Here is a 14873-nt window from a genome sequence, read left to right on the forward strand (position 1 = left end):
GGAGGCCATAGGAGGCCATAGGAGGCCATAGGAGGCCATAGGAGGCCATAGGAGGCCATAGGAGGCCATAGGAGGCCATAGGAGGCCATAGGAGGGGCTCTGACTTTTTTTTTTCTTTTTAATGAATATTTTTATTATCTCTCCTGATCTTTATTAAAAGAGGAGCTAGGCAAGTAGTTGGAGGGAAAATATACTATGGCGCAGAGCAGCACCGCTGCGCAGCGGGACTGTGCGCGACCATCGCCATCCCATTGATGCACGGAGCAGAATTAATAATTCCAGCTGGGGAGCAATTAGTTCGGGCTGATGAGCTGCATTTTCCTGCGTGATCAATGGTTGCACCTCCGCATTTTGCTACACCATCAATCCGTGCCCGAGCAGGGCCGGGTGCTGGGAAGTGCTGTGTCTGCACCACGGAGTCGCCGGGTGCTGAGCGTGGGCATGGCCAAACCCCCAGCATGAGGGGGCTGCGTGCTGCAGGAACGGCATGGAGCAGCAGGTCACAGCCTGATCTATGGGAACAGCAGCATCCCTGGCTTCCTCCCTCCCTTATCTCTTAAAAGTCACATTTTCCTTAGCACCTGCTATAACTTTAGAGGGAAGGGAATCATTCGTTAAAGGCTTCGTTGGGTAGAATGTACTTTAGTGGCTAGATCCCTCCTCATAAGGAGCAAGAGGATGCTAGCCCCACAGAGACAGGCTCCTGCACGGGACTGGGGGCTTCGTCCCCCTTTGAGAGCAGCCCCACACCCAGGCCCTCAGCCCCAAAACCCAAACATGGCACAGAGGCACCAAAACGTGAATGGGTCCATTGGAAAAAGAGGGGAGGGGTGCTCAGAGGGTTTTTTCTGCTGCTTCACCAACTCTTCACCCAGAGACACTCACACCAGTGTTGTGCTGGATGTTGGCCCTATGCAATATCTGCAGCATTTACCGCAGCTCTGCTTGAGGTCTGTCCCCATGCCCCACCTGCAGCCCCCACGCACAGCAGCAGCTGCAGCGCTCCAGCCAGCAGCGCACAGACGGCTCAGATTTTCCCCCACTTTTCTCTGAAGTGCTGGTGCAAAACACAGCTTTCAAGGAAGAGGCAGCCTTCAGAATTGGGAAAAAAAAAATCCCAACTGAAATGCAGCCTTCTGCTGCCGCTGCCTGCCTGAGACAGCCCCATCTGATGTGCACGTGGGCTGCGCAGAGGGCTGGCCCCGCACCCCACAGCACCGCGCCACGCTGAGCCCCACATGCTGCAGTCACCAGCCCCGTCCCCATATCTCAGTGCTGCCCTGCAGACCCTGCTACAGGGCTGGATTTGGGGCAAACAATCCCTGCCGGCCGTGTGCACACAGCTCCAGTGCTGCAGTCCCAAATGGGTGCCCCTGTGGGACACAGCGGGGGCTTTGGGGCCAGAGCACACCCCCACGCCACCCCAAAACCTGCCCCAAGCCTCCCCAGATCTGCATCCCTTGGTTTTTCCTCCCCGGATCTGTTGGCCCTCATTTCCCACAGCCCCCCCTCCCCACGCTCTCGCATCGCTCTCTGCTTTCATCTGGTTCCCATGCAGCACGTGTGCTAGGAGCGAGCAGCACGCCAGCAACACTTCTATCAGCGCTCCCACTGTAATTGAATCTTCAAATCTCGTCTGACAGGAATAGACAAGAGGGAAATGAGACACTCGTCGGCCAGCCCCCGGCACGGCGCAGTGCTGGGATGCCCATGAGCATCGGCCCCAGCAGGGCTGGAAGTGCTTCCAGATCCTCCAAACACAGTAAGGCACCGAAACTGGTCAGAGTGACCCCGGAGAGGAGGGGAGCAGAGTTGAGCTGGGAGATAACATGACACTGCTGCAGTGGGGGGGCTGCAGGGCCCAGATCTCAGCTCTGGGGTGCAAAGCCCTCACTCAGCATGTGAAAGAGGATCCACGCAAACGGCGCAAGCCACCCTGCTGCCCTCCCAAGCAGCTCCGGGAAAGCAGGGTCCAACTCTCCACCCCCAACAGCACACAGCAGCCAGAAGCACTCAGTGGCACTTCCACCTCCACATCCCAAACAAAACAGCAACAAAAGCCCCCCCCCACCCCCAGGAGAAGCATCACCCCAAGCTCCTACCTGCACTGCCAGAGAACAGCTTCACCCCATGCTGAGCAGCACAGTGGGACAGCAGTGGGAGCAGAGCTGCATTCCTGAGTGGCATCACCTGGGCAGTGCTGATGGGGAACAGGTGATGGCTTGGGGTGGGGTCGTACAGGTCAACCTCGTTATGTCCCCCACCATCCTGCTGTGCTGTGCAGGGCAGAGGGGATGAGGTCCTGCCCTGCTCCCAGGTCTGGGGATGCTGCACCCATAACAGTTTCCCCCACTGGTTGGGGAGCAAATGACTCACATGGTTTTAAAATGAAAGAATATGAAATGAACACAGGTGTGCCCTTCTTCTGCAGCAGCCGAGCACCCGGGTCAGTCCCCTCTGGTGCCACCAAGGACGGTGGCACTCACACGGGGACCCTGCCTGCGCCGCAGGTTCTCTTCCCTAAGCCCCTCTCCATCAGAATCCACATCCCAGCAACAACCCTTGATGTGGAAAAGATTTTTTTTTTTCCCTTTTTTTTTTTCCCTCTTTCTTTTTAAAATCTCCGCTGGGAAATCTTTGTAATTAATGACCCTTTAAAGTAAAATATAATTAAGAATAATGTGGAGCACGCAGCAGCAGCTCGCGGTGCCGGGGGGGAGCGGGCGGCTGAGCGGCTCCGGGCACCATGGCACCGCCCTCGCTGGGCACCGCCGGGGCTGCGTTCACCAAGCGACAAGCGGCGGGGACCTGGGGCTCTGCCCTCCCGCAGGTGCGGCCGGAGGCGGCCCGGGGGCCGGGAAGCTCGACCCGACGCGCTGGGACCCCGGGCTTTCTGCCGCTCGCGGGGCCGCGGCGGTGCAGCGATGCGCTGGGGAGCCCCCCAGGATGGAACGGTGCCGCTCAACCCCCCCCAGACTTCGTGCCGAGCCTCCGCCGAGCCCGAGCGCCGCAGAGGCTGCAAATGAGGGATTTAAGTGAGGGCTCATTGAAATTTAACGCTGATGAGGAGACCTTCCTCCTCCTTCCAGCAGGGAGCAGATGTTCCCGTTCCACGTAGGCGCGGCGCCTCGGTCCTGCCCCAGCGCGAGCCGGGCGCTGATGCCGCCGCTCATCGGCGGTTCGTCGTCGTGCTACAGACAAACCTGACGTTTTCCCTTTTAAAGATACACTGGGATGGATTCCGGGCTCCTGCCGCTGAAAACGTCCCGGCGGAGCTGTCAGAGGGACGCTGCCCTCGCAGCACGGAGCTGAACCGGCGCTTTGCATCTTCGGCGGCGCGCACGGGAGCGCGGGCAGCGGGCGGAGCTCACCCCGAGCGGCTCGGGGGCTCGTGGCACCGCGCGGCATCGGCGGTGCTGGGGGGGGCTGATTTATTTCACTCCGTTCAGATGCGGCTTCTATCTGTCATTAATGTTATATTGCGTAACCAGAGATAAATCTGAATGGAGTTAATACCCGCGGAGCACGATGCCGAGCATTCATGCGCTGGCAACCAGAACGAGGCGAATGTGAATCTTCATTTCCAGCGGAGGTTGTTAAATATTTATTATTTTCTGTTTGAGGCACACTGCGACACATGAAACTCAGTTACGATGTAACTAAAAACCATCCTAAATCATAGATAAATGGCAACAGATGAAGGGGAGAAGTCTGAAGTTCAACGTGCACAGCCCTGGGGGAAGAAACAGACAGGCAGCAGGACAGCCGGACGGACGGACGGACGGACGGACAGCTCCCGGTGCGGACGGGTGTGTGCTCGCAGCCCAGCTCCGGGTGCTGCTCCCGGCCCCTGTCCCTCCCCAGCGCCAGCTCGCACGCAGCAGTGGCCTGGTTTTGCCGACAGAAGAACGACGTGCCGCTTAGTGAAGAAAACAGCAGCACAGGAGAAAATTAAAGGAAGCCCGAGGAATTTAAATTAAATCTAAGTTGCAGTCCCCTAATCCCGCTCCTAGCGCCTCTCCCTCGTGCTGCCGTGCCTTCGCGCCGTCCCGCTCCCGGCAGCGCTGCCCGTGGGAGCAGGATGCTGCCCAGCTCTGCACTATTGTTCTACTCTTTCTAAACGAGGTTTTGTTCTGCCGTCCCCGCCACCCCATAGGAGCCTGGAAATAGCTTTGTCCCCTTCTTTCCACCTTTGATTTCCATTTGTTCACCAAAACACTGATGCTTTTTCTTGCCCGTTTTCCTCCCAGGGATGGGCAGCAGCTCACGTGTGACGCGCAGCACAGCGAGGTGCCGGCCCGCAGCCCTGCACACCCACACATGTACCCGGGGGGGTGGGGGGGCACCGCGGGGCCACGAGCCCCCCCTGCACCTGGGCGCTGCTCAGCTCCTGGGAGCAACGGCTCCCGCACCCCGCCACCCCCAGTGACATCACTGCCACCGTAAGCAGCGCCCCGGCGCCATCCAGGGCCCCGTGGCTAATCTGGGATGCGGTGGACGTTTTTAATGTGCTGCTATAAATATGGATGGGCTGTCAGCCGTGAAAAAGGACCCTTCTGCTGCAACGCCGTGCCAGAGGGGAGCAGGGGGCTGGGGGCCGAGCCCCGCCGGCACCGCACAGCTCCGCATCTCCAGCTCTCCCGCTGCCCCGGCCCCAGAGCCGCCCGACGGGATGCGCAGCCCCGTCTGCTCCATGAGAACCTATCGATTCCTCCCGCCCGTGCTTCACCCCAACTATCGACCCCATCTGCTCTCTGTAACTCAAACTAAATTAGCTGCCTTAATCCGCAGATAATTGCGGCGAGCCTGGCTCTGCCTGTCCCAGATTTGCAGGTGGTGGGGACAGGGAGGAGACGTGGGGACCTCGCAGCCGTGAACAGCTCCCACGGCCAGAGCCCACCCCGCAGCTCCCGGCTCCCGCTGCCCTCCCTTTGTGCATCCCAGAGCCCCCAGCCCATCCCGGCACCATGGAGGCAGAGCCCTCCTCCCCAGCACAGACGCTGCCCTCTGCAAACATCCTCCCCCGGCTTCTGTAAAGCCTCCAAAACACACATTTAATTTAGATTTAATGCAATAGTTACCATGGTCAGTAAATAGCAAAACCATATTAGAGGAGGATTAATAGCCGTGTCATGGCCGCGTACCATTGCCTAATCCTGCTCTGAGTGCCCGTCCCCCTGCACCAGCAGCAAAAGCACCGCTCCGCAGCCACGGCGCTTGCTCAGGGCCACTGAGCGCTGCACGGGGCGATGAAACCCGGGATATCTTGGAATGGGCAAAGAGCAAACCTGCTCCACACCAACACCCCTGCAGCCCCCACACCTTCCCTTCTACACCCAGCTCACGCTGATGCTGATTGCCAGCTCAGGCTCCGGCCGTTGTCTGCTCAGGTGCCGCCTAATTACCCACCCCCGCAGGGAGCAAGCAGTGCGGGAACACCGCTGAGCATCCCCCCCTCGGGGGGGCGGGAGCCGACGGCACCTGCGGGGAGCCCCAGAACGGGGGGGGCCCTGCTGCCCCCTCCTGCAGCCACGCCGTTCCAGATGGCAAACAGCCTCTGCAGCCCCTCTGCATTGATGTCACATCAATACCGGGATAAAAGCGGACGGCACCGCGCCGGCAAAGCCAGGGAATGTTAATTAGAGGGAAAGCCTCATTAAAACAGAGCTGCAGCCTCAGGGGTGCAGGGGGGGGGGGGGGGGGGGGGGGTGGGAATGCACACCGCGGGGCACCGAAGTGCTGCATTTGTAGGCACCCCGAGGGGACGCGCTGGGCTGCATCGCTGCCGTGGAGCGAGGGGCATGCAGCGCTGTGCCATGCAGCGACACGGGCCCGGTGCAGCCCCAGGGTGAGTCCCCGTGTCTGTCCCCACACCAAATGCAGCGCCACAAGTGCCACAGCTGCGTTTATTTGTCACAGAGAACTTTTCCTCTTTTTTTTTTTTTTTTTGGCTGCTCAGCCCAATTGGTCCTGACAGCCCCTCCACAGCACGGCTCTGCCCGGCAGCTGCACAGGGAGATGCGCCAACACGCAGCAGGGCACAGGGACAGGTGCCCACTGCCCAGGGCACGGGATGCCAGGGGCAGCCCAGGCCCGTGCCCTCTGGGGATGACCGTCACCACGGGCATGGCCACCCCCAGGTCCCCAAAGCGCCGGCGTGGGGTGGACGCAGCACCGACCTGCTCCGAGCACTGTGGGGATAGGGAGCATCAGTTCGGGAGTCACGTCAACCCCCGCAGCAAAGGTGTCCAGATAAAAAACAACGGCAACTTGAAAAGCAAAGAAAGCAGAAGGCGGCATGCAGCCACCCGCCAAAGGCAGGGGTTTGCAGCTGGGCTTCCAGAAACGCTTCAGCTTTTAAAACAAAAGGGAAAAAAAAAAAAAAAAAAAAACAACTCTCCTCCTCCACAAGCGCAGAAAGTATTCACAAGATGAGGTGCAAAATTCCTCTTTGACTTCAAAGGCATTTCTCCTGGCCGGGTACCCACGCCCTGGCACTGCTCCTTGGAACGCCCCGAGACCACCGCTGCCATCTGCCACCGCCCCACGGCCCCGGCAGCACCGCACTGTGACGGCGGCAGGCAGCCCCAGGGTGGGCAATGAGCATCGGGCACTGGGCCGGGCGGGTGGGACGCGGCCTCACAAGGGGAGAAGGAGCCTTCGGGAGCTCCCTGCGCAGGCCGCACCGCGCCTCCGTCCCTGGCAAAGCGAAATCTTGTTGGAAGTGCTCAGGTTTGGTCTCGTGCAGCCTGTCCCCAGCTGTGGGATGGGCAGGTTCTGCATGCCCCCGTGCCAACCCATGGGCGTTACAGAACGCCCCGCCATGGAAAAACACCGCGGCCATCTGTGCTAACACCTCCAGAAGCTCTTCACCCCGAGCTCACCCAGGTGCACTCAGCAGTTGCCCCGGGTTGCTATAGGAACCATAAACAGTTTTTGCATCCGACTGCCACGTTAACGCTGGGACTCATATCTGTTTTCTTTTCCCTCTGCAGGACGAGGCGGGCACAGGTGCAGGGGGGGCACCAGCGGGGCCGTGCAGCCCAGCCCCCCCCCACCTCCTGGCAGGGCACTGGGGCTCAGGCGCAGAGCAGCTCCCGCAGCGCACGGGGCGAGGTGACGGGCAGGGAGCAGGCGAAGTTGCTGCAGACATAGGCGGTGGCTTTGCCCTCCTTCCTCTCCAGGGAAGACAGGAACGGCAGCTGGCGGTAGAGGAATCCGGCACGGTCTCCGTCTGCGAGCATCAGCACCTGCAGAGGAGGGAAGGGGAGGGCTGGGGGAGCACGGCATCGCCCCTCGCAGCGGCAGCCCTGCTCCCGCAGCTCCCCAGAGCACAGCACAGCAATGGGCCGGGGGCTCTCAGCAGCACCAGGAGGATAAGGACGGGGCTGCCGGGATAATGAGCTTCTTTGGAAAGGAAAACATTTGTTCTAGCCTCAGGCCTCGCGGGCTGACAGGGGAAGGCTGGGAGCACACGCACCCCACCTTGCTCGGCCCCTGCTTGGCCCTCAGCCCGCTCCCCCTGCCCTCCTCCCTCGCTGCCTTTGTCTGGAATTAATTCCAGGAGTGATTAATTACCAATTCATGTCCAATCTGAAATTCATTATTCATTTTTCTCACAAGCTCCCTAAGGTCCTCTTGCAGGGCCAGGATAAAGGCGAGCCGGGGAGCTCGCACGCTGCAGCTGAGATAATGGGATCCTCCATAATTACCCTAAAGACCATTAACAGGGCCGAGATCTCAACCAGGAGCACGATCCGGCCCGCCGGCCCCAGGGCAAACACAGCCAGGGAGATGCCAGTGCTGGGCTGGGTGGCACCTGGTCACACTGATGGCCCTGGAAGTGGCACAGGGGAAGGAGCCTGCCCCCAGCACAGCAGCACCGCTGCCGGCACCGCATCCCGGCACAGGGCTCCTCCGTCCGCCAGCGCCTGTCTCAATCTGCCGGCGCCCTCAATGCTGCTTTATCGTTGGCTTCTCATTACAGCGAGCATTTCAATGTGAGGTTTGTAAGGAATTAATTACTGGAGCGACCTAATTAATTGCATTCCCGCAGCCCGGGCTGGCCCCCAGCGCCCTGCCAGCACCGGGGAGCGGGGGCGATGCTGACGTCTCCTCCAGCCCCGATTCCCAGAGCAGCCGCGTCCCCGGGGCTGTGACTCAGGGCTGCAGCACCCGGGGCTGCTGCCGGGGTGGGAGGAAGGGAGGGAGGGAGCAGCCGGAAGGATGGGGATGGGAAATGGAGGGGCTGCACCTTGTGCCCTGCGCAGCCAGGAGGGGCGGGTGCAGGAGGCACCGGACACAGCCCACACCAACCTTGGTGCCAGACCCAGGCCCCATCTCCCCGCGCACAGATCTGCACGGTGGACGGCTGCAGCCCATGGCTAGAACATGGACTGGCCGTGGTATGAGCATGGCACCGCGCGAGTCGCAGCACGACGGCCTGGGGAAGCCCGGCTCCGCGGCGCTGTCTCGCTGTCACCCTCCATCGCGCCCTGCTGACACTGAGCAGTGCAGACCTCCCGGCCCGGCTGCGGTGACAGCGGGGAGCAGCAGCTGTCAGCACGATGGGTGCGGGGCCGTGACATCCCAGCCGCTGGAGACAGGCTCAGGCACCACGTGCTGCGAGAGCACGCACGGCTGAGGGGGCTGGAGGTGAACTCAGGTCCTACAGCTCCCGTAGCATGCGCACGTGGGGAAGCAGAGACGTGCCCTATGGGACCGCATCCAGCAGGGAACTTCCCCCAGGTTCCCAAGCAAGAAGGAAACTCCTATCTCCTGCAAAGCCCATCCCACTAGGTGCCCACCTTGTCCCAGCTCCCCATCCCACAGCACATCTCCTGCCTGTGCCCAGCCTCCCAAACAAGGACACTGCTGTGCTCCTGGAGCCATCAGCCATGCCCCCCGCCCAGAGCACACTGGGGCAGCTGGGAAGGCAGAGGGGAGCTCACAGCAGCATGGTGCTTTCCAAGCCTGCAAACTGGGTCACTCGCTGTAATCCTTCCAAGGGAGCAAGAGGAATCAAGCCAGAGCAGAGGGGGCTCGGATGCAGCACAGGGAGTGAGGCACTACAGGGACAGTGCGGGGAGGACCGAGCACTGCATCCCCATGGAGCGGGCTCCTGTCCCTCTGACACCAATCACTGACTGCCACCAGGCACTCACAGAACACGGCCTCTGTGGGCAGCTGACACAGGGACAGGCAAGGGAACTGCAGTACAGCCTGTCCCAGCTCACCCCAGTTGTGTTACAGAGGGACACTGGTGCCTTGGCCAGGGGATGCTACAGCCGCGCTGGGGACACTGGGATCACAGCAGCCAGGGGGAGCATGGCTCCAGCTGCAAGGCAAGGACAGGGACAGCCTGGCTGCTCTACCTTGTTCGGGATGAAGGTGGAGTGCACGCAGCGGAGCATCTCTTTGGTGTCTTCTCCTTGGGGGTCTCCGCAGATCACCACCTGTCCAGAGACAGCACAGGTGAGCAGGGGCTGAGGTTCCGTGTCCCAACGCCTGCATGCAGAAAGGAGGAGGGCACGCCAGCCCCTACCTGTTTGAGGGTGTGATGGAACACGGCAGCGGCCCGGGCCATCTCCGGCAGGGCCAGCGGGATCTTCTGCAGCCTCTCGGAGAAGGCAGCCAGGATCTGCCCAGCCTTTTCTACCCACTCTGTGTGGCCGGAGTATGAGGCTGCTCGGAGCAGGTTTGTGACGGTGACGGAGTTGGCAGCAGGCTCTGCTCCATCCTGGTCTGTGGGGCACACAGTGTTGCATGCAGTCAGCCCACCGCCAGCACCGCCCTGCCCTGCCCAGGGTCCCCACGCACCGTCCTTCAGGCGCAGCAACAGTGAGGGGTCACCAGCCTCACTGGAAAAGTATGCAAAGCCCTTGGGGTCCCAGAAGAGCTTGTCCTGTGTGTGCTGGAGCTGCAGCGCCCACTCCAGCCAGCTCTGGTCCAGGGAAGCTTCGTAGAGGTCAAAGAGACCCTGGATGACGAAGACGTAATCCTCCAGGAACCCGTGAATGGGCACGGCACTGCAATGGGAGGCAGGGATGAACATCAGGGTCTGCAGCCCAGCAGGACGGGCTGGGGGAAACCCTCAGCACTGCTGTCTGTGACCAAGGAGACACCACCGTGCTTGGCTGCCCCCCCTGCTCAGCCCGAGCTCAGCAGTGGCTGTGCCAAGGCATCGTATGGGTTAGCGCGGGTCTGCAGCAGAACAGGAAGGCTCCTACCAGCTCCAAAGACAAGAAACGGAAAGGATTTGGGCTGGGTGACGCTTCCTGCACCAAAACTCACCTCTGCTCCACCACATCGGCCTCGCCGCCATAGCAGCTCCGCAGCAGCCTGCCGCTGCCCGGCTCGAAGAGGTGTCTGCGCAGGAAGCCAGCCGCCTGCGCTGCCCGGCTCACGTACTCCTGCTTGGCCAGCACCGCCCCAGTCTGGGCAAAGCCCGAGATCATCAGTCCTGCGTGGGCACAAGGGAACGGCTGCGTGTCACACGTTTTCCTCCCCAGGATGCTTCACATGAAGCTCATTCTCTCTGACATTCTAACTGCAGGCCACCATCTCCTCCACTCACTTCCAGCCACTGAGCAAGTCCCTCACTATCACCCAAGGGAAAGGCAGAGCACTGAAAGCGCAGCAAGATCTCAGCCTTTGCCTGTGGGTAGAAGCTGCGGGGCTTGCCTCTGTGCTGTACCTCCAGCTCAGGCTCCAGGCACATCCCACAGGGATGGGGACAGCACCTCGTGCTCACCCTGCTGATACGGGGTGGGCACAGAGCTCAGCCCCCCCAGGTCCCAACACCTCAGCTCCATCCCTCCCAGCCCTGCCAAGCAGGCTGCACCAGGGGAAGAGTTTTGCTGCTCCCTGCTGGCAAAAAGAAAAACCAAAAAAACCCCAACACAGCTATCACCCAAACCAGCAGCAGCCCCACACGGAGCTGTGGCCCCGCTCACCATTCCACGAGGCCAGCATCTTGGTGTCCAGGTGGGGCCGCGGGCGCTGTGCCCGTGCTGCCTGCAGCCTGCGCCGACCCTCCTGCAGCACGGCACCGAGCTGCCCCGGCTCCAGCCCGAAGCGCGCGGCCGTCAGCTCTGGGGAGGAGCGGACAATGAGGACGTTCTTGCCCTGCAGCTCCTTATGGGGGTCCTGCAAGGAGAGCTCCGCTCTAGGAACACCACCTGGCCCCGCACGGCTTGGACCCACGTGCCTTGGGTGCAGCAACGCTCCCAGTGAGGTCTGCGCAATCACTCACCTTCCTGGGGCTCACGTTGCCGTCCTCCTTCACCCCGTAGTGGTGCATGAAGACATCTCCCAGGGTTGTCCCCTCTGCAGCCCCCTCCACCGGGTCGGGGAGCAGAGCCCGGAGCTCCTCGGCCGCCCACACGCAGAAAGCTCCCTCCCGCTTCTCGCTGGAGGCGGCCGTCGGGAAGGAATCCGCGTCCTCCGCGCTGTAAAAGCCTCCAGCCTGGGGAAAAAGCAGCAGGGACGCCCGGCCATGGGCACAGCCCCGCAGCACAGCGCTGCATCCCACACAGGGTAAGGAAGTGACTCCCCTGCCTGGCCCAGCTCGGGGAACAAACCTGGCTGCCCAGGTCCCGCGAGACGTACTGCAGGATGTCAGCAGCAATGTCGGCAAAGAACTCGTCACCAGAGATCTGCGGGAGAGACGAGGCAGAGGTCACTCTGCTGCGTTACAACGGGCAGGGGGGAAAGAGACACAGCAAGAAGAAATGGGACATGTAAAGAGCTAAAATGGGGGAGAAGTGCTGTGAGCGTGCAAGGATTTTAAACACGAGGCAGACTTAGAGTCTCAAGGGCTAATACCATGGACCTGCACAGCACTCCTGCCTGATGAGGAGCACCACGGATGGGGAATAGGTGAGTGCTCTGCACCCACCGATGGGCAGCCCGAGCCCCGCGGGAGCCCATGGCCGCACCTGGAAGGCTCTGCTGTACACAGCCGCCAGCTGGCCCTGGTCATACAGCATCTTCTCAAAGTGTGGGACGTGCCAGTGCCGGTCGGTGGAGTAGCGGTGGAAGCCCTGTGAGGAGCGCACAGATGTCACCACCGCGCTCCGCCCGCGCACTGCTGCGGTTTAACCCCGGGCTCTTCTCCTACCTGACCAATGTGGTCATGAATGCCCCCGTGCGCCATCATCTTGAGGGTGTGCAGAGACATCTGCAGCGCACGGGCCCCTTCTGGGGTTGTTCTGTGCAGGGCCCAGTAGGTGAAGAGGAAATTCAGATTCACTGAAAGACAGGGACAGGCTGCAGGGTGAGCCCCGCGCCCCGGCAGGGCTCAGCCACAGGGACCACACTGACCTGGGGTGGGGAACTTGGGGCACTGTGAGAAGCCGCCATACTCCTCATCGTAGGAGCCGGAGAGCTGCTGGAAGCAGGTGGCCAGCACCTCCTGGGCCGGCGGGGCTGCCTGCTGGTCCTGCGTGCCGACCCGGGACAGGGAGTGCAGCGCTTCCAGGATCCTTTGGCTGCTCTGCAGCAGGGCCTCTTGGTTCTGCCTCCACTGAGAGGCCGTGAGAAGATCAGTGCTTCCTCTACTTGCCTTTCTTTCTGCCTCCCACCCCAACCTTTTCCTCCGCTTCTCAGTGCCCTCCCCCTGAGCAGCACATCCCCATCCCCATCCCCTCCTTGAGCTGCTCCTTCCCATGACTCCCTCCCCACCCGTGCAGCCCCACACTGCCCCACGCCTGAGCGCTGCCCCCAGCCTCCCTCTCTGTACCTGCTCTGCGATGCGGAGCAGCACGGTCCGGAAGCCCACGTGATGAGCGCTGTCCTCAGGGGGGAAATACGTGCCCCCAACAAAGGGTTTGAGGTCCGGCGTCAGCCAGACGCTCATCGGCCATCCCCCTCCGCCGCTGGTGGCCTGGGGGACACGGGGCACAAGGATCTCGTGGGGGGATTCCTCAAGAACACGAAAATGAATCTCGAGAGAGAAGGGCAGAGCGTGCCCCAGCCCTGCCGCCTCTCCCACCTGCACGAAGGTCATGTACACTTTGTCCACGTCCGGCCGCTCCTCACGATCCACCTTTATGCACACAAAGTTCTTGTTCATGATCTCGCCGATCTCCTGGTTCTTGAAGGACTCCTCCTCCATCACATGGCACCAGTGGCAGGTGGAGTACCCGACTGAAAGCAAGCGCAGCACGTGGGGTGAGGCCACAGAGCCGTGGAGCAGCCCAACCTGGGATGGGCGCACATGGAAAATCACGGCCCCACACAGCACCCCCCACCCCCCCGCCTGAGCGCGGGGTCCCAGCGCTCCCTCAGCTCTGGCCTCCAGGGCCGTGCCCACCGCCCTCTGGGGCACAGCCTCTCCCCAGCCCCCCCCCGGCCCTCCCCTGGCACAGCTCTGTTGCCATACAATGAGCTGCTGCCGCTGCTCCGCACTCCTCAGCTCTCCCAGGACCAGGGCTCCGGAGCCCACCTTCCAGCAGAGCCGTTACAGCGCAGGGCAGCTCCCAGTGGGAAGGAATTAGCACTGGGCAGCCTCACCCGCAGCTCACCCCGCAGCTCATTTACCCACTGACACATGGGGACGTTATGCACACCTCGCTGCTGGTTACCTGACAGGAAGATCAGCTTGTTCTCCTGCCTCGCTTTATCAAAGGCTTCCTGACCCCATGGGTACCTGCAGAGGACGAGGAGCAGCCCGTGGGGCACGGCCGCCATCAGGGCCCACTCCAGAGCTGCGCAGAGGGCAGCAGCCTCCCGGTGCCAGCCTCGCCAGGGGAGGACGAGGAGGAAGCACAGCGCGCTCTCACCAGTCCACGGGGTTGTGGGCGTGCTGCTGCAGGTACGGGGACTTCTCGTAGAGCAGCCGGTTGGCGCGGCGGGGCGGGCTGCTCCTCCCGGCCGTGGCCATGGCCATGCAGCCTGCTAGGAACACCGGCCTGCCACATGGGATGTGCTCATTAGTTGGCTCGTTAACTCATTAATTCACTTTGTTACCCACTGGGAGAGCCCCATGTGGGGTGACGCGTCCCCGGCACGCTGCACAACCACAGCCCACAGTGGATCAGTGACGCCCCTCCTGGGCTCTGGCCCCACACTGCTGCACCCCGGGGGGGCGGGGAGGGGAACCAGGACCCTCCTGGTGCTGGGGGCACAGGGAGGGGTGCACGGATATGGGGGGGCAGCAGCGAGGGGGTGCAGGAAGGGCACGCGGTGGGGACGCAGAGTCATGCAAGGGAGAGATGCAAAGCGGGTGCAAGGGGAAGATGCAGGGGGAGGAAAGCAGGGGGGGTACAAGCAGATCTAGGGGATCCCAGGGAGGACTTAGGGGCATGCAGAGGGTAGAGGGGGATTGGGGGGAACGCAGGGAAGTTCACAGGGTACAGGCAGGATTCCAGGGCATGCAGAAAGGGTGCGGAGATCCAGAGAGGATTCAGGGGCACGAAGGAGGCATGCAGAGCACAGGGACGACGCAGGGGAACGTAGGGAGGACAGGAGGCACAGGGAACGTTTATTTAGGGGCACGCAGAAGGGATGCAGAGATCCAGGGAGGGTTCAAGAGAACGCAGGGGATACGGAGAGGGCACGGGGAGGATTCGGGGCGACGCGGAAGGGGCAGGGAGCATTTAGGGCAACGCACGGGGTACGGGCAGGACTCGGGCACGCAGAAGGGGCTCCGAGGCGCAGGGAGCACCGGGGAGCGCGCAGGGCGCTGCAGGGAGCAGGGCACACTGTGCCGCAGGGCTCGGCCCCGGCCCGGCCGCTCCCGGAGCAGCCCCCACCCCCCCCACACCCCCGGTACCTGCGGGCCCAGCGCAGCGGCGCCGCGAACATGGCGGCGGGGGGAGGGGCGGACGGGGCGGGCCCGGGCCCCGCACTGCACCGCCCCCGAGCCGAGC

The 14873-nt window shown here is 62.1% G+C and overlaps 1 protein-coding gene across 1 annotated transcript; it reads right to left on the minus strand.

Annotated features, from left to right (window-relative positions):
- On the minus strand, positions 6955–14857 carry SPATA20 (spermatogenesis associated 20). Its single transcript, XM_021414899.1, has 16 exons — positions 14777–14857; positions 13785–13913; positions 13587–13651; positions 12995–13149; positions 12743–12886; positions 12325–12526; positions 12122–12252; positions 11940–12044; positions 11583–11657; positions 11255–11467; positions 10956–11148; positions 10294–10462; positions 9820–10028; positions 9545–9744; positions 9375–9455; positions 6955–7250 (listed from the first exon to the last, which is right to left on the minus strand). Exons 1-16 carry the CDS (start codon positions 14806–14808, stop codon positions 7080–7082), a joined length of 2274 nt encoding a protein of 757 aa, XP_021270574.1. The 5' UTR covers positions 14809–14857; the 3' UTR covers positions 6955–7079.

This window comes from Numida meleagris, chromosome 17 (assembly GCF_002078875.1).
Source record: "Numida meleagris isolate 19003 breed g44 Domestic line chromosome 17, NumMel1.0, whole genome shotgun sequence".
NCBI classification, from domain to species: domain Eukaryota; kingdom Metazoa; phylum Chordata; class Aves; order Galliformes; family Numididae; genus Numida; species Numida meleagris.

Bases quoted from the DNA above. Each gene is read 5' to 3' on its own strand.
- SPATA20 (XM_021414899.1), bottom strand. From the start codon at position 14,808: ATGTTCGCGGCGCCGCTGCGCTGGGCCCGCAG. The intron at 11,468-11,582 runs GTTTGTTCCCCG...CTTTTTCCCCAG, and splicing joins CGCGGGACCTGGGCAGCCAG to GCTGGAGGCTTTTACAGCGC. The intron at 11,149-11,254 runs GTGAGTGATTGC...CTCTCCTTGCAG, and splicing joins GCAACGTGAGCCCCAGGAAG to GACCCCCATAAGGAGCTGCA.